Source organism: Panicum virgatum, chromosome 9K (genome assembly GCF_016808335.1).
Source record: "Panicum virgatum strain AP13 chromosome 9K, P.virgatum_v5, whole genome shotgun sequence".
Taxonomy (NCBI): domain Eukaryota; kingdom Viridiplantae; phylum Streptophyta; class Magnoliopsida; order Poales; family Poaceae; genus Panicum; species Panicum virgatum.
In genome coordinates, this window is record NC_053144.1 from 16,921,183 (window position 1) to 16,944,374 (window position 23,192).

Below are 23,192 nucleotides of genomic sequence, written 5' to 3' on the forward strand. Positions count from 1 at the left end.
GCTCTGTTCTGTTCCCCAAGCCCTGTGCCCCTGCCCCTGCTGATGGAGCTAGCAAACCGGGCAGGTTACAGCACGCACACGTGCAGCGACGCAAGGCACGAGCGGGCGTAGGCCGGGGCGAGCAGACGGCACCAGACGGCAGCCCAAATCAAGCAGGAGCAGGTCAGCTGTAGCAGCACCAGGAGCAGCGCTGGTCCGAGGGCCAGGGGCCAAGGGGCGCGCCGCGTGCGGCCAGCGAGCAGGGCGGGCAGGTGCCCGCCTGGCCGTGGCGCGGGGCCAGGGCCCAGGGGCGACGTGCTCGCGCGTCTTCCCGCCATGGCCTGCTCCCGAGCGTGCGCCTGGAGAGGATGGCGCTCCCGAGCCATGGCCACCAGCTGTGCGCCGCTCCCAATGCCCCCGAGGCTAGGGCCCAGCGGCACGGGGAGCGGAGGCCGGAGAGGAGGGGGAGGAGCTCGGTGACCGGGCTGGTGATAGAGGTAGAAGACGAATATGCAAGTGGGTCACGGGCACATGAACAAACGGCAGGGGCACAAAGGACATTTCGCCTCGCCTTACTGACCGGGTGCCAACGTGGCCTGCCGCCGTGTCTTGCCACGTAGGCAAAAGTGGTAAAAACGTAAAATTTCCTAAATCTGTAGGAGCTCGTTTAAGAGTGCTAAACAGCGAGTGACCTTGTAAATAACCCGCAGAATGCCCGCCGCCCCCACCGCCCGCTGACCCCGCCTCCGCCTCCGCCTCCGGCGACCCCGATCCCCGCTGGCGCCGGGGGAAATGGCGGCGTGGTGCTCCGGCGAGTCCACCAAGCCGGTCTTCGTCGGGATCTACGGCGCCGTGCTCGGCGGCTTCGCCGTCTCCGCGCTCTTCTTCCTGCTCTCCTCCTTCTCCTCCCTCTCCGTGCCCCCGCTCCCGCTCCCGCTCCCCCTCCCCACCACCCCCGCCGCCGCGGCCAACCTCTCCCGGCCCGCTCCCGCGCGGCCGGAGACCATGTACAGCCGCCCCATCTGGAAGCCCCCGCCCCGGGGGTCCCGGATGCCCTCGCCGCGCGCGTTCCGGCTCACCCGCGACATGGTCGCCGCCCGCGCCCGCGGCGGCGTCATCGTCGTCACCTTCGGCAACTACGCCTTCCTCGACTTCATCCTCACCTGGGTGCGCCACCTCACCGGCCTCGGCGTCGACAACCTCCTCGTCGGCGCCATGGACACCAAGCTGCTGCGGGAGCTCTACCTCCGGGGCGTGCCCGTCTTCGACATGGGCAGCAGGATGGCCACCGAGGACGCCGGGTGGGGCTCCCCCACGTTCCACAAGATGGGCAGGGAGAAGGTGCTGCTCATCAACGCGCTCCTGCCCTTCGGGTACGAGCTGCTCATGTGCGACACGGACATGGTGTGGCTCAAGAACCCATTGCCCTACCTCGCCCGATACCCCGACGCGGATCTCCTCACGTCCAGCGATCAGGTCATACCCACCGTCACCGACGACAGCCTGGAGAACTGGAGGGAAGGTAATTACTAACCACAGACATCGCGTGCGTTCTGAATCTTGCTGCTTGCTGAGTTGCTACTGTGTTTCTTACTGGTGTCTGTTACGATCAGAAGTAATCAAGTAACAGATCGCATCATATTCTACTCAATTCTGATCTTTCACAGGAGAAATGGTGTGATCTGCACCGGACTATAATAATCATACCAAAAGAAGTTCATTTATCTATTGTTGTTTACTATCTGAACTGAACATTATGTTAGGAACTGCATGAGCTGCATGCTAATGATGCTGTAGCATTTGCCATTTCCCTTGGACAGCTTGTCTGGGAACATTGAAATGAACTTGCATTTATGCACAAACAACACAACATTCAGCATTTTAAAATATTAACTGTGAATTAAGAAAGATTTTCACCAGTGACAGCAAGGCACAACTATGGTATCTACTTTGTGAAGTATATGTGAATAAGTAAAAAGTACCAAACACCTTCAATATAGACCTTTGTGAACAAACGCTCTTGCTTGGCACTCCTTTCTGTGTAGATGAAGACAAATAAGCAGCTCAGCATGCTCAAGTGTTTCACTGGCATTGAGTGATGGGATGCGCATTTCAATCATGCTATCACTATAAACTGTGTTACCCGGACACCCGTGTCTTAATTTTTTTGTCGAGTCGGATACCCTGCAGTCCCGCACCCGTGTCGGATTCCGACACCCGTGTTGGATTCCAAGTGTTATTTGCCGTGTCCCCAAAAATTCTAACGAATCGGACACCCGCACCCGAGTCGGACACCGACACCCGCACCCGTGTCCATGTAACACAGACTATAAATATTGTTATATTTGGTTCCTTTATCCCTCACTGTTGTACTACTAAGTTTTAGTAACTTTACAACTAGATTGAGTGATGTCCACCAAGTTTTTCGGCTATAGTTAGACAAACTATCTTCACAATCTTTTCTGCCGTACACATTGTTTAAAACCTAAGATATTGGTCTATTGGAGACCCTTATGGATCTGGTCACATTACCATCCAGTCCCCATGGTCCAAGACTCCAAGCCGAACAATATCATTTCACTCTCATAATATTTATTTTGTACTTCACTAGGCATGTCCGTTCCCAGTCTTGCATCTCCGTATAATTCTATGAAATTACCTAACTGCAGTGGTATAGGCAGGTGATTCCCAACTTTTGGGAAAATTATTATATCGTCTTTCGGAGAACTACATAACTGAAGATTCCAATGTTATATATTAGTAACATAACAGTCTCATTTGCGGTTATCTATGTACAGTTACTGGTGCATTCAATATTGGTATTTTCCATTGGCGACCCACTGAACCTTCTAAAAGGCTGGCAAAGGATTGGAAAGACTTAGTCCTATCTGATGATAAGTTGTGGGACCAGAATGCTTTTAACGATCTTGTACACAAAGTTTTTGGACAACCAGTTGAAGGACAAGGTGATCTGGTATATTCATATGATGGGAAGCTGAAGTTGGGAGTACTACCGGCAAGTATATTTTGCAGCGGCCACACGTATTTTGTGCAGGTAGGAGTATTTCTTTGTTTGCAATTGACAATTAGAAACTTTGCATGTGAAAACATTTTTTTTGTTAGATAATAGTTTTATCTTGTAATTTTGTGGGCATCCTTGTAGCTCTTTGGATATTCTGTTTGCATTTTTTTGCTAGTTTTTTTTCCACGCTTGCAATCATGTTCGTAGTGTGGTACTGATATCAACCTGCTTTGTGTTTATCTTGTTGGATTATCAGGGCATGTATAAGCAGCTTCATTTGGAACCGTATGGAGTTCATACTACTTTTCAGTATGCGGGTACTGAAGGAAAGCGCCATAGATTGCGAGAGGCAATGCTTTTCTTTGATCAACCATCATATTATGACTCTCCAGGTCTATACACCGTCTATACCTGTCACAAGAAAACTGTATTCTACATTTGTGAATGGTTTATTCAACTGCATTGAAATGGACCGTACTAGTACTCTTATACTTTGTACTTGTTTTTTTCTGAAGGATTATACTTTGTAGTCGTTACTATTTCATCATCCTGATTCTTAACCTGGTGTCCCGTTTGCAGGAGGTTTTCTGTCATTTAAACCTAACATTCCAAAAAGTTTGCTATTAGATGGCGCTCATACTGTTGAATCCCATTTTGCATTGGTCAATTATCAGGTATCTTCTTCCATATATTTGATAATATTACCTGTTTTATGCCTATTATTATTATTTTTCTAAAAAAATCTAATTAGTTGCTTGAAAATTTTCAGCTGAAACAAATAAGAACTGCACTTGCAATCGCATCTTTGTTAAAACGGACACTGGTAAGTGAAACTTCTCTTTTTTATACTAGCTTCCTTCATGCTTCATGGTTTCACGTGCTTGACTGTGGGGGTAAATGGGCATACCTGGTGGAAGCATCTCATTTAACTTGATTTGCCCCTACACCATTGACTTCATTAATTTGGTTTCTGTCCAAAATTTAACTTGCCTGATTTTATGGATTACTATTATGTTTTTGCCTTTTCGACTGTAGTGTTCCATCTCTCCTTAATACAAATTTCATAATTCCATCGTACCAGCAAAATTTCCACAATGGGAAAGATGGAGGTGCTTAGGTGAAAAATTAGATATTGAACATCTACATACACTAGATGCTTTTGCTTTCAGTTAAGACAAAATCACCATATTTTTATCTTTTTATCTTCTATTGCTTTTGAAGGTAGTAGAGAGAATTTTCGAAGTATTATCTGGCTTTTGGTAGTGTTCATAAATGTTTGATGTCCCTTTTCTGACTGCAGTTTGTACTTTTAGGTAATGCCTCCATTATGGTGCAGGCTTGATAGAATGTGGTTTGGACATCCTGGAGTTATGGAAGGAACAATGACCAGACAACCTTTTCTCTGCCCAATGGATCATGTGTTTGAGGTAATTCTGTAAGGACATTCTTTTTTTTTCTCGAACACGCAGGAGAGCTGCGCATCAATATATTAAGAAGAAAAGGGGAAAAGATCTGTAGAGAATTGGCAAACACCACACACCCTAGGAAAGGGGGGTGACCTTTCATTATATAGGCCGTATAGGCTTGGGTTACAAGAAACACAATACAATCACAAATACAACTCTATATATCTAACACCCGCCCGCAGTCGCAGGGGAAGCCTGTCGGACTCCAAGACTGGACCTAAAATCAGTAAACAACTGTACAGGAAGACCCTTAGTCATAATGTCAGCAAACTGATGTGAAGATGGCACATGAAGAACACGAACTTGTCCCAAAGCCACCTTCTCGCGAACGAAGTGAATGTCAATCTCGATATGCTTCGTTCGTCGATGATGGACAGGATTGGCTGTCATATAAACAGCACTGACGTTGTCGCAGTAGACGAGCGTAGCCTTCTAGAGGGGAATGTGAAGCTCCTGAAGCAGCTGACGCAACCAGCAACACTCAGCCATAGCATGGGCCACAACCCTGTACTCAGCCTCAGCACTAGAACGAGACACTGGAGTTTGTCGCTTGGATGATCACGAAACCAAAGTGTCGCCAAGGAAAACACAGTATCCTGAAGTAGATCGCCTGGAGTCAGGACAGCCAGCCCAGTCTGCATCTGTGTAGGCTGTAAGTGTATCGATCGGTCCAGCGCCGATATGAAGACCAGAAGTCAGCGTGCCCTTCACATATCGTAGGATACGCTTCACGAGCGCCATATGAGGCTCGCAAGGATCATGCATAAAGAGACAGACTTGTTGAACAGCATATGCAAGATCAGGACGAGTGAGAGTAAGGTACTGTAAAGCCCCCGCCAAACTCCTGTACTCAGAGGGATCAGCAACTGGTGTTCCATCTGTAGCTGAAAGTTTTGCCTTGGTGTCAACTGGCGTCGTCGTAGAGTGACACTCATACCAGCACGCTGAAGGAGATCCAAGGCATACTGACGCTGTGATAGAAACAAACCATCAGAAGAACGAGTAACTGATATACCTAGGAAGTGATGAAGAGCCCCAAGATCAGTCATAGCAAACTCAGTGTGAAGACGACCAATAATGTCATGAAGCAGACCGGTAGACGAGGCAGTCAACACAATATCATCCACATACAGTAACAAATAAGCAATGTGGGCGCCATCCTTGTAGATGAATAAGGACGTGTCAGAGACCGAGGCGACAAACCCAAGCTGTTTAATGTATGTAGCAAACCGTTGGTACCAAGCACGAGGGGCCTGCTTCAGGCCATAAAGCGACTTCTGTAGAAGGCAAACATGATCAGGAAGGGCTGGATCAACAAAACCTAGAGGCTGCTGGCAATAAACTGTCTCATCAAGATGACCATGGAGAAAAGCATTCTTGACATCAAGCTAATGAATAGGCCAGTGGCGAGAGGCTGCAATACTCAAAACTGTCCGGATGGTACCTGGTTTAACAACCGGACTGAATGTCTCATCATAATCAATGCTATGCTGCTGAGAGAATCCCCGAACAACCCAACGAGCTTTGTGACGAGCAAGGGAACCATCAGAATGATACTTATGCTTGAAAATCCACTTTCCTGTCACAACATTAGCACCAGGGGGCCGATGAACAAGATGCCAAGTACCATTGTCAATCAGGGCCTGAAACTCATCTGCCATAGCTGCTCGCCAACTGGGATCAGCAAGCGCACTGCGATAATTGCTCGGAATAGGAGAAGCAACGACATGATCAGCAGACAAGTTCCGATAATTGACAGGCTGTATGGTACCAGACTGAAGACGAGTCAGCTGTCGTAGAGTAGGAGGTGGTGAAGGGCCGCGCATCGGCTGAGGAGGAGGCGCAGGCGGCTGAAGTTCAGCAGCCGTAGCACCATACCGTCGAACGGGGAGGGGACCGTTGACGGGACGACGACTGTAGACAGTGCCGAAGCAACCAGCCCGAGTAGCAGGCCCTGTAGCAGGCGCAGGTGCAGCAGCAGGTGCTGCAACAGGCGCAGGTGCAGCAGCCCCTGCAGGCGTGGTGGAGCTGCAGGCGCTGCTGCAGGCCCTGTAGGCGCAGGTGCAGCCTGCACAGGGACGCCAACAGGAAGACGCCCGCCCGTAGTCGAAGCAGATCCTGACGGGGGCACGAGACCACGCCCGCCGGGACTAGTAGCAGGGAGCGGCTGCTCAACATCCATGGAGGACGGAGCTGCCGCTGGAGCTGAGGGCGGCTGCTCAACATCCATGGAGGATGGAGCTGCCGCTGGAGGTGTAGAACTCAAACGCGTCGAACCTGTCGCATGGTTAGTAGGACAATGCACAATATCCAAAACGTCATCGAGGAGGAAATCTAGAGAGGACTGAGGCAAAGGAGGATCCTGAGCAAAGGGAAAGGAAAATTCATCAAATATGACATGGCGTGAGATGATGACGTGCCTAGTAGAGAGATCAAGGCAGCGATACCCTTTGTGAGAAGATGGATACCCCATAAAAACGCATGCAGTCGAGCGAGGAGCTAGCTTGTGTGGGGAAGTAGCCTGCAGGTTTGGGTAGCAAAGACACCCGAAGACGCGTAAATGATCGTAGGAGGGAGGCGTACGATGAAGGCGCGTATACGGGACTTCACCACCAATGGATGATGAAGGACGGTGATTTAGCAAATATGTGGCTACTGCAAGGGCCTCAGCCCAGTATGGGGGTGGCATGGATGCATGAATGAGCAGTGTGCGCACGGAATTATTAAGAGTACGAAGGACACGCTCGGCCTTGCCGTTCTGGGGTGAGGTGTAAGGGCAAGAGAGTCAAAACAAGATCCCATGAGCTGCTAGGTGAGTTATGGTGGTCTTGTTGACAAACTCAGTTCCATTATCAGCCTGAAAGCATTTAACAGGAAGGCCAAACTGTGTACGAGCGTAGGCAATGAAATCTACTAAGTGACCGTTCACATCAGACTTTCGATGGAGAGGGAAAGTCCAGCAAAAGTGGGAGAAATCGTCCAGCAAAACCAAATAATACGAGTAGCCTGATATGCTAGGAACGGGAGACATCCAAACATCACAATGAATAATCTCAAAAGGAGAAACAGTGTGTGAAGTAGAGGTAGCAAAAGGGAGACGAGCATGCTTGCCAAGCTGACAGGCGTGACAAAGCGTGCTGTCTGATTTATTACAAGCTATAGAATGACTGTTTCTAAGTCTAACAATGGCTGAAGACCCCGGGTGACCAAGACGCTGATGCCATAGCGACGACGATGCAGCAAGGAGGGCTTGGGCGGTGCTAGGAGTAGCAGCGGATATGGTGTATAGGTCGCCATCACTATTGTAGCGAAGAATCACGCGCCGCGTCCTAAGGTCCTTCACAGAAAAACCAAAGGCATCAAATTCTATCGAGCAGCTGTTGTCACGGGTGAATTGACGAACAGACAGGAGGTTGCGAACAATAGAAGGAACAATGAGAACATTATTAAGGGCAAAATTTGATGCAGCGGTGGCTAGGACAGAATGACCTCTAGACGTTACGGGAATATGTGAGCCATTGCCTACTGAAATAGAAACATGCGAAGCAGGTGAGCGAGAGAGAAGTATACCATCCGAGGAGTGCATGTGGGTGGAGGTGCCGGAGTCCATCACCCATGGAGAGGTGTAAGGATCACCGGGGTGTCCGACCCTAGAGGGGGAGGGGGTGAATAGGGCCGCTAATCGCTTTTCTATCCTAGGGCTCAATCTAATTGCATAAGATAAATCTAACACGTCCTACACATGCTAGTTATGACTAAGGTTTATCTATGCTACCCTCTACTTACCCCAAAAGACTTGCAACCTATAGCCAATCCTAATCAAACTAACTAGGAAAGTAAAGGTAAGCAAGGAAGAGTAAATGCGGAAACGTAATGCGGTAAGTAAAGCGGTAAGGGAGAGGATATGCAAACTCCCGTGAAGACACCAAGACACACGATTTAACGTGGTTCGGTTAGGACACCAAAGTCCCTCCCTACGTCCACGGCCACTTGTCCAACACGAACAAGTGTGATGCCAAGTCTCTTCGCTTGATCACCGTCTTGCGTTCGCCACCAAGGCTTCCGGCAAGCAAAGGCTGAGTGACGCCAAGTCACAAAGACAAGGTCACCGCCACCGTCTATCTCGAAGCAGTCACCACGGCACCGTCTTCACTATCTTGGAGCTTTAACACCAAGTAGGGGCCTCCTTCCCCGCACAAAGTGTCGTTGCCACTCCACACCAAGTCGGAGGGTCATACGACGAGCACACAAGGTGCTTGCCGCAGCAAGGCTTTCTCTCAAGCTAGTTCTCTCAAGAACTAAGCCTAAACAAGCACTAAGCACTCTCACAAGTGTGCTTAAGCCTATATGATGTACAATGAAGCTCTATGGTGGTTGGAGATGTTCTTGGGTGTGTATGGGATGTCTAGCAACTCCAGCACACTTCAAATGGACGGGGTGAGGCGTATATATAGGCCACCAAGTCTTGTAGCCGTTGCTCCAACGGTCAGCTGAAAAACTGCGTATCACCGGAAGAACCGATGCCTCTTGGTGGGGTAGCGTCGGTTCATCCGGTCACTCACAACATGAAGTAGCCGTTGAAGTCCTGACAGCAGACGCAGAGACCACCGGTTGAACCGATGCAATGCACCGATGCCTCACCGGTTCAACCGGTGCTGAAAGAATCTTCTCCTGGACGCTGACGTCATTACCCCGGTGGTATGCACCGATGCCCCATCGGTTGAACCGGTGCTGAAGACACTTCTCCTGGGCACTTGACATCGTCTCTGGTACAAAGGACGGCCAATGCACCGACGGTATGCTCCGATGCACCGTCGGTTGAACCGGTGCTGAAGAAACTTCTCCTGGGTGCTTGACATCGTCTCTGGTACATAGGACGCCCAATGCACCGATGCCCTATTTTGGACCGTCGGTTCAACCGGTGCCTATAGGCTGACTTGGCTTCGATTCCCTTCTGCACCAAGGTATTATGGCGTCGGTTCTTCCGACTACCACCGGATGCTCCGATGCCCTGGCATCGGTTCTTCCGGTGCTCCTGAATCGAAGAGCTTTCAGGGCGCTGCCCTGAGACCCGCGAGGGGCGGCTCCCCCTCGACCCCCGTCCGCTAACCGGGTAGCGGAACCCCCGTAGGGGCGGCCCTTTGGGCCTAGCTACGCCTATCTTCTCTTTGTCATCACTTGAACCTAAAAGCCTGAGAATGGTCATCTTTAACAATCATATTAGTCCAAGTGTTGTGTGTGTCATCAATCGCCAAAACATTATATTGAAATATGGCACGAGAGGCCATTTTCGCCAAAACATTATATTGTTGGAGATGACAACCCAGAGCTGCCGCGCCGTCTGATCTTCGGCCATGGTGAAGTCAAGAACATCTTGAGAGACGGAGCCGTAGAGCCACGTGCGGACGTAGCAGTCAACCTGCTCCCAAGCAGGATCAGTGCGGCGAGGGGGGACAGATCCGTCGATGTGGTGAAGGTGCCCGAACTTGCCGCACATCGCCTTGAAGAAGGCCGACCACTTGCCGTAGTTGGCGCTGTACAGTTCCAGTTCGATGGGAACGTGCGCCTTGACGTTGATCGTAGCGTAGGGGTGGAGGAAGAGGGCGCCTGCTGATGCATTCGCAGCAGAGGGCATGGAGGGGGCGCCAGAGGAGGGAGAAGACGCCGCTGATGTCGCAGAGGAGGTCGACATGATTGCAGATGCAATCTGGACCATGCAGCAAGGGTCTGCGGCTGGTGTGGTGGGCGCCCAGGAGGGCGCAGGGAAGGAGGAGGGGGCGCCCTAGGGTTAGGGTGCAGGGGAGAGGTGCTGGGCGCCCAAGGAGGGCGCAGGGAAGGGAAGGAAGGGTGGCGCCGATGGGGAGGAAGCCCCTGGACGGCGGCTAGGGCAGCGGAAGGGGGGGGGGGGGGGGGGCGCACGGCTGGGCAAGGGGAGGGCCCGGACTTGTGATACCATGTAGAGAATTGGCAAACACCACACACCCTAGGAAAGGGGGGGTGACCTTTCATTATATAGGCCGTATAGGCTTGGGTTACAAGAAACACAATACAATCACAAATACAACTCTATATATCTAACAAGATCCCCAAAATGTTACAGAAATGATGGGCCTGCAAGGACATTCTAGCCTAAGTTTTTTTACTAACATATATATTTATATCTAAAACCTGAGATCCGCACTGCCAGCTCAGCTTCCAATAACGGAGCACTTCACCCCATGAGGTTGTTTCTGTAGTTGGTTTGTGATGTTGTCAATCCATACCACTGGTTGTGCATAGATGGCCCTGCTTGCCATGTTTTTTCAATCCCCTCCCTCCCTTCATCCCTGCATACCGTGTTTTTCCTCTCCCTTCTACCCTCCCTCCTTGTATTGTATACCATGTTTTTCTTTTTTTTTCCTTGAACACTTAGTTTATTGACCTTGAACCCAATCAAAATATACCACCTTATATAAGGTTTGAACACAATATTTAACTGATATTTGTAATCAGTTCTGAAACAAACTTTCCTTAATAAATAATTTCACGACACAGGTGCATGTTATGCTGAAGGACTTGCCCAAGGAAGAGTTTGGTCCACATATTGATTTCAGAGAGTACTCCTTCCTTGAGAATCCATCATTACCTAGAGAGGTAATATCAAGTGATTTGCTGCCTTTTCTACATTTCACCTTGAATGCTTGGCCACAAGAATAGTGAACTTGTCCCCTAATTGTTTTTATTTGGAGTGTTCAAATAGGTGAAAGAATCGTTGCTTGAGGTTCAACTCTGTGATGATCATAGCTCCAGATGCTCTGCAGTTAATAGAACTGATGAGCACAAACCCCTTCTTATACCAAGAAATAGCACTGAAGAAAAGGTAAATTGTTATTTCTTTCCTGCAAGACGTGGTTCCAGTTTAGTCCAAAGTACAACAGTCCTTGTCACATAATCAGACTTAGCTCACATCGGAATAACATCCTTTGGGTTTCCTTAGTTTCCTTGAATTCTTTTGCATATAATTTATGGAGAAAGCTAGGGAAAGACTTTGAGAACTAAAGAGAAAAATATACTGGTGAAGCTTAAAGCATTTCCTGCAAACTCAGAAGTACTTCTTTATCTTGTAGCTAGGAAATTTTGCTATATTGTTTGGCAGCTACTAGAATGAGATATGCTGAAGTTTGCAGCTTTCTTCCCTTTCTTTTGGCAGCTGCTGAATATCTTCTCGTCATATAAGAGTGTTAAAATCATACAATTCCCATCTATGGTTGATGCCTTCGGCGGTTTTGCTGATGCAGTAAGCTGCTATACACGTTTTACATTGTTGCGTAATGTTCTGGATAAGAAGTTTCCACCTGAACTCAAATTACTGAAACCAGGTTGTGGAGACAAAGTTCCGGAATCGTGTGAAAAGGTATGTGGGCCTATGGTGCTGTGCAGAGTTCCGCGAAATTGGCCACATATATTATGACATGTACTGGGACGAGAAACCAGGGTGGAAGCCACACCCTCCAGAGACAAGAGAACAGGACCATCCACCTTGGTCATGACAACTGACAACAAGATGCAAGAAAGATACTAATGATGATCTGAGGTCGTGTAACCAGAGGAAGATAAATTGCTAAACAGGTTTACTTGGGAGCAGCCTGCTCCTTTATAATGGTGGTCTAATCTTGACCCTTCAGGCCAATTTCATGCTTTTGAAGCAAAGAAATGGATCGGCATTGTAGTTCTGTTCCTCGGAAGAGTGATTAACCTTGTCGACAAGTGGTGGCCCCTTGTTTCTAAGATCCTCAGGTGAAGCATGAGCCCCTAATGATTTAGATTGAGGCAACATTTGGCTCACAGCTTAGTTATTTTTTCCTTTTATTTTTGCATTCATGTTCATAGAATCATGGCTGATACAACCAGCTCCAAAGGAGAAGAGGGCATTGTTTTTAACTGTAGAGCGAAGCTTGGCTGTCGCTGGTATTACAGGAGACTCTGTAGCTAGTTATCTTGCTGATACACAGCATTGTTCATATCTGTTGTGCAAAACTTGGCAATTCCGTTAAGAAAGTTTCCAAGCAGCTATCTGCTTTTTTTTTTTAGCGGAGCGCTCTCTGGCGTTTGACATACACAGTTCTTAACCATGAATACGAAAAGGTTGTGCTCATAACTGTAACTTGGCCATGCAGCTTGACTAGTTGGACTGATTGGCTGAAGTGAGCTCTCGCCTGACGTCCCTGTTATTGAGGCTTCTATGTGGAAACATGTCAACAAGTTTTCTGAATTTATACGTGAAATGATACAAGAATAGAAGCGTTCTGAATTTGAGCAAGGGATCATTTTTCCCAAGAAGCAAAACAGGAGGAGACACCGGCGCGAGAAAGGCGGTGACCCGGCTGAGCGTGGGCCAGATTGCTAAAGTTGATCGACGCATAATGGGCTGAAACTCAAATGGGCTATACTGGGCATTTTCTTTACTGAGATTACTGGCCACGTCGCCCACGACCGTGCTCCTCTCCGCCGCACGCCGCACACGATGCGAATATTCCGGCGAAGAACCCACTGAGCCCGGCCTGAGATGGCGTCCGTATGTTGGGTTGTTCGGCTGATCCAATTTCAACTTGTCTCGATTTATCTCCTCTCACATAATACTATTTATTCTACCAGCCGAACAATTCACTGGATCAGCCGAACAGCCTCGTCATCGATGGTCGCTTACTCCCGAGCAGGAGCTCAGGCTGCTGCTCAGCAGTCAGCAGAACCGGCAGCGCCGCCGTGCCCCCGACCTCTCGGTGAGTCAAACCCCGCCGCGGCGGAGGAATCTTCTCCTACCCATCATCCGCACCCGCGCGCGCGGGGCCGGCAGTAACTTCCCTCGCCCCGGCCGCTGGCCGGCCGAATTTACGGCGCGGCCGGGGCGCGCCGGCCCCAGGAACAGGGCGCGCGCCTGTTCAACAGTGGCGTTCTCTTCCGATCTGCTGCCGCCGGTCAGAGGCGGGTGTCAGAGGTGTCGCCGCTCTGCGGCGCCTGCGTCCGCGCGATTTGCATCCTGGCCGTGGCCGGCGGGGCCTGGCGCCGCCTCTGGCTCCGGCTGGGTTCGCGGCCACCGGCCCCACCAGCACCTGCGCCATCCATTGATGGCACCTTGATTGACCCCGGCCCCCTCTACTAGCGCCCTACGTACTGCAGGACGGTAGGAGGCTACGCCATTACGAGCTGGTGTGGTGCTCCTACTACGCGATCGAGATATATGCCATGCCATGCCATCATCCTATACCTTAACAAGGAGAGAATCGAGCAGGTCGCACGCCGTGATGACGACATACACTGACATCTCGCATATATACGAGGAGGAGCTAATAATAAGCTGATCGAGAGAGCTGGTACTACTAGCTACTAGGCAGTAAAACTACTACCAGCCTGCTGGCGCCCGCCTGCGCTCTGGATCGAGTGCGTATTTACTCGGGGCCTACCCGGGCGGCTGGCCGGAGGCAGTGGCGGAGGGCTCGGTAGGGCAAGGTAGGGCAGTCGCCATACCTCAGGTTTTGGTGGGAATGCATGCTCAACTTTGGACTGAGTTGTTTTGAGATGCATTTAAACCTGTTAAGCATCAACACTAGTGCTATATTGTAGTTTTAAGCTTCGTCAATCCAGTTCTACCATACCTAACTTTCAATCGGTCCTCCGCCACTGGCCGGAGGAACAGTGATTCCGATCATGGCCGCCGGCCAATATGGAGATCTGGAACCAGTAATTCCCCGTCGTCCTGCAGCTGCAGCCGGCAGGCAGGCCAGCTGCTGAGGTGGTGGTGAGCAGGGGCAGGGCAGCGCTACTTGATGGCAATCACAGGCGCCAATCCGCGGACGTCGCTTTCGAGGCTCTCATTAATCCCATGCATACATGCAGCTAGCTAGCGCACACATGAGACGCCATTCAATAGGACCCCCGTCGTCTTCCCTCCGCGCCAGGAAACCCTCCTCCACCGTTCTTCCATACAATACATACTCCTGCAGCTAGCTAGCTCCGGTGCTCGCCTCCTCGATCTCCTTATATACGCTCACGCGCCCACCGAAGCACCTGATACCTGCCTGCAGTACGTCAACATCGCCTAGCTTTGTAGCTAGGACGGGCAACCTGCAGCTGCGGCGGTGACCGGTGAGAGCCTGATCCAGAGGACACACAGCACGTGCTCTCGATCGCGGCCGGTGAAGTATGGCGTCGTCGACGGGGGTGGCGGCGGGGGACGACGCGGTCGGGGCGCGGAAGGGCGGTGCCGGTGGCGGTGGGGGCACGGCGGCGCCGCCTCCGGCTGCCGGCGCCCAGCATCAGCATCAGCAGCAGCAGCCGCCCCCGCCGCCGGAGCAGGGGCTCAGGTGCCCGCGCTGCGACTCGCCCAACACCAAGTTCTGCTACTACAACAACTACAGCCTCTCGCAGCCGCGCCACTTCTGCAAGACGTGCCGCAGGTACTGGACCAAGGGCGGCGCGCTCCGCAACGTGCCCGTCGGCGGGGGCTGCCGCAAGAACAAGCGCTCGCGCTCCGCGGCCGCCGCCGCGGCGGCTGCGGCGGCGGCCTCCTCGCGCCTCTCGCTCAACCTGCCGGTCGAGGGCGTCGGCGGCGACCAGCAGGTGGCCGCGTCCGCCGCGAGGCTCGGGTTCCTTGGCGCCGGCGCCGCTCCGGTGGCGTCGTCGCCGATCGGCGGCGCCCCCGCGGCCGACTACCAGCAGGCAGCAGGCGCCGTCGGTATGATGGCGCTGCCGCGGCTCCAGGCCGTCGGCCAGTACGTGCCGTTCGGGGAGTGGCCGGCGGGGGCCGGCGGGGACGTTCCCGGCGGCGGTGGCGGCGCGCACGGCGGGGCGGTGAGCAGCAGCATCGCGTCGTCTATCGAGTCGCTGAGCTTTATCAACCAGGACCTGCACTGGAAGCTCCAGCAGCAGCGGCTGGCCACCATGTTCCTAGGCCCGCCGCCGCCGCCGCCAACCTCCTCGGCGGCGCACGTCGACGGCGCCCCGGCATCAGCGGCCCACATCGGCGGCGCCTTCCTGCACATGGCGGGGCCGCCGCCGGGCATGGAGTCGACCATCATGCCGGCGGCGACGTCGTGGTTCATGGACAGCTCATCCTACGGCGTGGGCGTGCTCCCTTCCCCGACCGCTCATGCTAACAACACGGCCGCCGCCGCCGCCGCCTGCAACGTCGTCGTCAGCAGCGGCCGGAGTAGCGGCGGCGACGACGACAGCGGCACCAACTGCGGCAGCGCGATCCCGTCGTGGGGCGACATGTCCACGTTCGCGATGCTGCCGTGAGCTTGCTTCGCCGTCACCCCATCTGATCGATCGAACAAGGAAGAGCTCCAAATTTGGGAGGGCTGATTCCGAAGGAATTGAGCTAGCAGAGGATCGGTGCATGCATGAAGCGCCACCTATATGTTAATTTAACTAGTTGTCCATCTCTAACTTGATATATTGGTCAACCATTGTGTGTGGTATATTATTATATATATTTGTCAAAGACATTCTAATCGGCGATCCATGTTGTCATGGTAGTCTTTTCCTTTTCTTTTCTTCTTCTTTTCTCTTTACTTCATTCTTGCTCTTTTTCACTTTGTCGACCCATGCATCCATGCACATTAATCTGTCATATATATCTCTGTTGATTACTCTAATTTGTGCTACACTACTACTCAACCTCACGACCTCACACCTATATGTGATATGAAGGTTCTCTTAATGAAAAACGTGCTCAGGCACAGTCGCGAAAAAAATAGTGATATGAAGGTTCATTTAGGGGGAAATAAATAATGGGATTCATTTGGATTCAAACCTTGACAGGTTGCGATTATTTAATGTTAATTTTGAATTGTATATCGATCAGCATATGTAGTATATATATATATATATATATATATATATATATATATATATATATATATATATATATATACGTTGTTGTTTGGAAATTAGTAATACAGTAGTGCTTACGATGAATTCAGTTTCGTTGCTTGCCTGCACACAGTGCACACTGCACTACACCCTGCAGCAGCATGCATGTTGAGATCCGTTTGGTTCTGTGATCGATCCGATCGATCTATAATCCATGGAGATCGAGATCAAAGTAAGATGCATGATGGGGTGCGGGCAACGGCAATGGTAGTGCGCAGCTGTAGCGCGCACTGTTCCTGTGGGTGTGAGCTGTAGACGCGTCCAGCTCCAGTGGCGAGGCATGAGATGACCGGTGATGGTGTGTGTTAGGAGGGCGGGCGGGGTCGGGTCACGGGAATCCCCTCCCGTTCCCACGTAGAGGCAGCTCGATCGCGATCGAGCCCCCACATGTACGACCAGGCCAGCCAGCCACGTACTTCGCCTGCTACTCGTCTGCTCGATCCGGCAGCACAAGTGAGGCTACTGGGCTTAGCTTAATTACCCAAGCTAGCTCTCTGTTATGATAGCTGCAGCAATCGTCAGCGAAATCTCATTTCTTGTGCGTGCCAAAGTGCAGCTCGCCCATCAGCCTCTCTCTCTCTCTCTCTGGGCCTGGGCTTTCATCAATGAACCTGCGCTACTATATCCAAATCCAATGGTGCAGGAAGACGGTAGCAGCACATTCGGGCCTGCCAAGGTGGGCGCTCGGGCCCGGGGACAGTAATGGCCTGACAGCCCTGTCCGAAGCCCGCCGGCCTCCGTCTCCAGCGATAAATACACTCGATGAGCGATGCACGCGTCACGGTCCGGAGTCCTGACGGAAGCTAGCCTCCTTTCCCGTCTCCGCAGCCGGATCCTTCCATTCCATTCCTGGGATCGTCGAGCGCCGCGCCGCCCGCCATTAATGGACTTCTCTGGTCCGCCGATGGGGCTCGGCTCTGCCGCCGCAGGATCTCCCCTTCCGATTCAGCACCGGCGGCAGCGCGCGTGCAGCTGGAGGGCAAGGCCGCCGTCTGAGACGGTGGGCCGGTGTCCGGCCGGTGATGACGACATCTCCTGCTCTTGCTCCGGCCGGCCGCCGTACGGACGCACGGCGGCAGCGGCAGCAGCAAAACTTTAACCACCTAGCTGCTGCCTGCAGCTGCCTCCACCGGATTGGACGTCTGCGTTGACGTGCTCCGTGCGTGGGTCGATCGACCCGCGGGCTCCGACGGCCTTGATTCCGCTGCACGCTTGTCGCCGTGCCGAGGAACCGAAGACTGTTGCTAGATCACTTCGCTGCTGCTGGGACTTCATCCTATTAGCCTTGCAAAAGTTCCTCGTCCTATTGTCGAATCTTCCCCTCTTCTCATCAGTCTCCCCTCTTACGAATCTAATAAAATCTTTGACCACGTGATTAAAAGATGGTTACTATAACATCACTATAACAAATCAATATTTAGTTATCATCATTAGATTCGTCTCGAAAAGTTACATTCATTCCTGAAAAGGTTTTGCAAATAGACTTCATTTAGTACTCTATGTGGACATTCGTCTTTTTGTGTAAATTTGATGTGACAGCAAACCAAACACGGCCCTATTTCCATTCGCTTCAACGTCCAAACAGCACCCGGACATTTAAAACAATTCCAAACTCCTTCCTATTATTTTAGTACATTTATACTAGAAAGTCTGAAGCAGAACGCACATAACAGACAGTAACCATGAACAGCAGTGGACGAAATAATTAATGAGCATACATATAGCACGACCCCAGTAAGAGAAGAGGCTAAGAGCTACTGAGTCGAGTTGTAATGCGACAGCGAATTGGGTAGTAACCATATATGGTGGTCCAAACAGAGGCGTCCACTGCGGAGAAATTTTAGAAATTGGGTCTTAATTCGCAAGCCTTTCAGAATTTGACCCTGACCCACATGTTAGTTACTCAGGTTGACGCAAATTCTGAACTCTCTCCTCCACAGGCCACAGCACAAGCATCCATGAAGTTTAGTGCATCTATACCACTGTCAGGTACCAGTAATCCCGGGTGAGGACTTGGCAGGTGGCGGCATCGGCGATGCTGTCACCTTCTTGTAGAGCAAAGCCTAGGTTAGATCATCCTCGTCTTCTTCCTCCTTTTTCTTTAGCTCGTTCTTTACCTTCAGAAGGAGAGTTGTTTTCCAAGGATCCTGAAACAGAAACATACATAAAACACCTCGTGTAAAGGGGACGGACCTACTGTCGAGTCAAGTAGAAAAATGATGCGATAGTTTTTCTTAATTACATAATACCACTAGCCTAGAAGAGCTCCTGCCAAAAGCAATGACGAAGGGAAATACAGACAAGTTTCCTATTGACAGTACCAGGCGTGTCATGCTGTCAAACTCCTTTACGGCGTCAGTAAACTTGGCAACGTCTCCTTCATCTATAGAGGCTGCAAGATCCTGCCATGCAACTTTCAGTTCAGTAAACATGTTTTTGTTATTAGACAGCTTGGAATGACAGCCTTTTTGGGGCTTCATTTAGATTGTTGACGTTCAATAATCGAATTGTGCTACAGTGTTACGAAATCGTGTAATTAATTCAAGCTAACAATGTATGACTCGAAGAATAGACATCAAGAGGAACACAATGAAAAAAGGAAAGTGAGTATAATATTGTACCGCCAAAAGCTTGTATTCGCGCGTCCCTGAGAAGGTTGGGTCAATGTCCTGCCACAAGGAGTAACGCTTAGAAACTTGACAAATGACAACAGCAACCGGCAGTCCAATGGAACAGTTCACACCTGATAGCGCTCCAATGAATTATTTATAGCAACAGGATCACCTCTACATAGTTGGCAAATGCCTGCATTAAGTAGAATTCCTCGGACACTGTACTTGAGAAGGTTATTGTTTATTGATTTACGACCAATTTCTTCAAAGAGCTCGGTTGCCTTCTGGTACCTGAAAATAATGGCAGTATATGTGCTCAATTGTGCTAGAGGCCGCAATCATGCAAATTATCTAACAAGCTAAGTAAGCAAGACAAAATCATCAGAAGAGTCAGTAAATAGTTCAAAGAGACAGAGAAGTAACCACCAAACAACTAGGCCAGAAAAGTGGTCAGTTCAAGCTGGCACATTAACCTACCCATTTCAAAGCAGATACATATCCTGATTTAAAATCAGCCAATTTACAGGGGAAATTAGAAATGGGGCCGGCAGCTTCATTTTTTTAGATAAGGGAGACCGGCCTCAGCTTGTGATAGCTTGCAGCAATGGGGCCAGCAGCTTCATAAGTACAAAACAAAATCCAACTTTAACTATCATATAAAATCTCGCGCTTTGATTTGTATGCAGCATAGATAAGCAAAGAATTTAAAACCAGAAAATAACTATTAAATATTAATAGAATGCTTACTCTTTCTCAGTAGCCTAAAATGTCTTAGTTAATGCCATTGGGTAATCTAGATGGTATTCCATCATTCATCATGCTATATATTTAAGGCAATCACATTTTTAAGGCAAAAGATCTTTAAGGACATTCAGTGAAGGAGGGGGGCACAAAGCAGTTCATCATTCAAAACTCACTGTTAAAAAACAAATGTAGCTATGCATTTTCTATTAAGAATGACCTTCCATTTCCTATCAGAATTCCCCCAATGCAAGAGTTAAAACATAGCTGAAACTACACATAATTTCTTTAGTGTTGTGGATGCCTTTGTACGAAGCTTGCAAGAAGCAGAAGACAACGTCCACAATGGAGCAGAACCATGGCTGAGTTTCAGTCGGAAGAGTTATCCATTTAGCAGCTAAGCAGTTAGCTTTTGTTTAGAAGAGTTGGTTGTTTGAGAAGTGGATTATTTGTTACCGAGTTAATAGCTGAGATTGTTAGGGGGCGGCTCTATAGAATGAGTACAGCAGTTCAGATCCTCCACTTGATTGGCTGTCCAGAGCCTCTAACGAGGGCAAACATGCCATGTTTCCTTGCCTGTCCTTCCACCAAACTGGCCACACCATTAGTGTGTTGTAAGGTTTAACAACCAGTTATCAAATTAGAAATTAGAAAGCATGTACTGAGCAGGCTTTCATTTTAGAATACTAGCCAAAATCTGCACTTATGTCAGCACCAAAATAGTATTTTATTGGCAGATTTTTTTAGTTATTCAGAATTCTTATTTGCATAAAAGGCCATTGTTATGTAAAACTACAGATAAAGCTTACTTTTCCAGCTGAGCATATATTTCTGCAATTTTCTGTGTCATGCTATTTGCCTGAGATGATTGTCCCTCACTGTCAAAAAGATCAGCAGCCCGACTCAGGTAGACTGCAGCATTCTCTAAATCTTGTTCCTGCTGATAGATTTCACCGATATCCTGAAATGTTCAAACTCAAGGCCATCATGTTGGTGTTTCCATATAATAATGAGAATTCTTTGGTTCGTTTGAGTGAACACATAATCCAAGTGCATTGTTCGGTAATAAAGATATGCAGGTTATTCTACTATAGTCCAAGAACGGTAAAAGAAGAAAGTAAAATATAGGCACCCATATGTGCTCATATAACATTAAATGATCATCAGCAGTGTACAACCTTGCTGTATCTTGCAGCCATGTTCAGTCTTCCAATTTCCAAGAAAAGATTGACGGCATTGTTAAGTACTTGTGCAGCATCTACATCAAACATTATATGTATTAATTAGTAAAGCATGTTGAAGCATGAACAATCATACATCAAACTTCATTTGGCTCGGTTGGACACCAGGAGTCATGGATCAAATTCAATTAATGATGTTCGCTCAAAAGATATTCAATTAATGATTTGTTTAGTCACAGAAGGTATTACACATAGTCTTAAAGTTTCATATGTCACATTAAATCAATTATTTTTAAAGGATATAGCACCATTTGCATGCGATCTGTTAGCCTAGATGTCCCAATGGTAGCCAACTGTGGAAAGAGGCAGACATATTTAGCAAGAAGGAACAAATCAAGCAGCGTAACTTGGTCAGCTGGATGAGTTCCGCTAGCCCCAAAACTGATATCCCAAAAAATATGCAGAACCTATCTAATTATATATCTAGCTAAAAAGTATATTACAAAAAGAATGTGGAACAAAGAAATAACAATGGAGAATATTTATCATACCCAGGTAAGTGTAAATAGAAGTACCTTGTGGTGAGAACTTTTTGTAGCAGTTTGCAGCCTCAACATAAGCAGAGGCAGCCTCATGCTTGCTATCTCCCTATACAATAAACATTGGCAGCATGCATGTCCAATTTAATTCCCATGATCCCATAACATGGTAAGCAGAAAACAACAACAAAAAAAGTGCTAGCCAAACAAACCTGCAAATGACAATCTGCAATCCTTTTGTATACTGCAGCTGCTCTTCTCCCTGTAGCAAATAGTTACCGTGATTAATAGGGATAGAACAATTTTCTTTTCCTTGAATACAAAAGAGAATTTGATCAATTCCAGTACGAAGAAATCTGCAACATGGATTGGACATGGATGACAAGGCACAATAGTTATTGAACATGCATATCAGGACTTCAGGATCCCTAAATTCAGGTGTCCGACCAACACTATGGGGTTAGGGGACAGAATTCAACATTGGAATGAAGACACTAGACGAGTCAATTATGCGGCCAGAACAAATGGGGGTTGGGGGAGGTGGACGATGTTGAGAATCAAAACTTTGCAGTTCAGGAAAAAAAAAAGATGATAGTATCAGGGAGATCAAAATTCAGATCGGCATTTTTTCCATCATGGGCTATTGCCCGAATTTCATTACTCGCGTAACGAAATTACAAAATTCAGATCGCCCTATCAGGCAGCATCGACAATTTTCTGGAAATTATGAATACCGCGCGTAACCCCTTCCCAACCAAAATTATTCGTATGGAACCGTAAACCTAGATCTCAGAAATTGCGTTTCCGCTCGCACCCCCAGCTATCCCAAAGAAACGACATTATCAGACACCTACATATCTACGACCGATCGCGCGTTAATGTCTCAAAACTAGCACACGGAGGCGAGATTGCAAAGTCATGCAATGCAGCGCGGGGGCCTCACAGTTCTTGGCGAGCTTGAAGAAGTTGCCGGCCTTGTCGAGGTGGTCGGCGGCATCCTCGTACTTGTTGCCGAAGAAGCTCCAGCCCGAGAGCTTCTGATCGGCCTTCTTCTCGAAATCGTCCCCCCGCGCCTCGTTGTCCCCCATCCCTCTCGCTCTTTCTCGCTGCTCCGGTGCGGCGTCCCGGTGGCGCGTGCTGCTACCGATCGCTGCCGTCCGGGCTGCGGCGTGGGAGAAGGGAGGGAAAACCTGGAGCTCTCTCGGGTGGTGGGGACGGTGGGCCCACAAGTCACAACGCGGTTGGGTTCCACCAGAGGTACACGGGTGAAAAGCGCGGCACATATTATTCATCATCTTCAAAAGGGGAAAAAGAAAAACGAGTTTTTAGACGAATCAATCCATATGAATATTTGGTTTGGGTTCTCCAGCGACACCGACGAGGTGGTGGTGACGATGACGCTTTGGAATAAAGTCTCTCCAGCTTTTTTTACCTCAACGATATTCGTTCTGACGCCGACGATGGCCAAGTGAGAGTTAATTCTGCTATATCTGAAGGTTCTCTCCAGATCTTTATAGTTGGTGTGTCAGTCAGTAGATGTAGTTAGCTGTCCTTTGTTGTGGCGATTTTGACCTCTTCTTTTGATCTGTTCAGTGACAAGATTCGGTTTCTTCAACCCTCTAATTTGGTGGCGAAGGATTGCAAGTCTGTGTTACTTGGGGTGTCCCCCCAGCCGATGTTTTTTCAGCGATTGCTAGATCTCATTGCAAACAGCGAGTGATTTTTGTGGTCTTCAAAGTCTT

The 23,192-nt window shown here is 49.3% G+C and overlaps 3 protein-coding genes across 3 annotated transcripts; 2 read left to right on the forward strand and 1 right to left on the reverse strand.

The window, feature by feature from the left end:
- The first annotated feature begins 673 nt into the window (after positions 1 to 673).
- LOC120650458 (arabinosyltransferase XEG113-like) lies at positions 674 to 12,535 on the forward strand. The gene is made up of 10 exons (XM_039927606.1): positions 674 to 1,501; positions 2,778 to 3,034; positions 3,258 to 3,393; positions 3,581 to 3,675; positions 3,771 to 3,824; positions 4,315 to 4,428; positions 11,002 to 11,100; positions 11,207 to 11,326; positions 11,657 to 11,743; positions 11,826 to 12,535. Exons 1-10 carry the CDS (start codon positions 772 to 774, stop codon positions 11,994 to 11,996), a joined length of 1,863 nt encoding a protein of 620 aa, XP_039783540.1. The 5' UTR covers positions 674 to 771; the 3' UTR covers positions 11,997 to 12,535.
- Positions 12,536 to 14,290: 1,755 nt separating this feature from the next.
- On the forward strand, positions 14,291 to 15,961 carry LOC120648552 (dof zinc finger protein DOF5.7-like). The gene has a single exon (XM_039925301.1). The coding sequence runs from the start codon at positions 14,647 to 14,649 to the stop codon at positions 15,739 to 15,741; it is 1,095 nt and encodes a 364-aa protein (XP_039781235.1). The 5' UTR covers positions 14,291 to 14,646; the 3' UTR covers positions 15,742 to 15,961.
- Positions 15,962 to 17,946: 1,985 nt separating this feature from the next.
- Positions 17,947 to 22,697, reverse strand: LOC120650459 (alpha-soluble NSF attachment protein-like). The gene is made up of 9 exons (XM_039927607.1): positions 22,394 to 22,697; positions 21,663 to 21,712; positions 21,487 to 21,559; positions 20,909 to 20,988; positions 20,540 to 20,691; positions 19,121 to 19,280; positions 18,999 to 19,046; positions 18,699 to 18,779; positions 17,947 to 18,524 (listed from the first exon to the last, which is right to left on the reverse strand). Exons 1-9 carry the CDS (start codon positions 22,536 to 22,538, stop codon positions 18,441 to 18,443), a joined length of 873 nt encoding a protein of 290 aa, XP_039783541.1. The 5' UTR covers positions 22,539 to 22,697; the 3' UTR covers positions 17,947 to 18,440.
- Between the last annotated feature and the right edge of the window lie 495 nt (positions 22,698 to 23,192).

What these genes read in the sequence shown, in the direction of transcription:
- LOC120650459 (XM_039927607.1), bottom strand. Translation starts at nt 22,538, where the DNA reads ATGGGGGACAACGAGGCGCGGGGGGACGATTTCGAGAAGAAGGCCGAT. An exon ending in CTTCAAGCTCGCCAAGAACT is followed by an intron (nt 21,713 to 22,393) that starts GTGAGGCCCCCG and finishes TATTTGCTACAG; the next exon opens with GGAGAAGAGCAGCTGCAGTA. An exon ending in GCGAATACAAGCTTTTGGCG is followed by an intron (nt 18,780 to 18,998) that starts GTACAATATTAT and finishes GTTGCATGGCAG; the next exon opens with GATCTTGCAGCCTCTATAGA.
- LOC120650458 (XM_039927606.1), top strand. Translation starts at nt 772, where the DNA reads ATGGCGGCGTGGTGCTCCGGCGAGTCCACCAAGCCGGTCTTCGTCGGG. An exon ending in GCCACACGTATTTTGTGCAG is followed by an intron (nt 3,035 to 3,257) that starts GTAGGAGTATTT and finishes TTGGATTATCAG; the next exon opens with GGCATGTATAAGCAGCTTCA. An exon ending in CTTTGTTAAAACGGACACTG is followed by an intron (nt 3,825 to 4,314) that starts GTAAGTGAAACT and finishes TTGTACTTTTAG; the next exon opens with GTAATGCCTCCATTATGGTG.
- LOC120648552 (XM_039925301.1), top strand. Translation starts at nt 14,647, where the DNA reads ATGGCGTCGTCGACGGGGGTGGCGGCGGGGGACGACGCGGTCGGGGCG.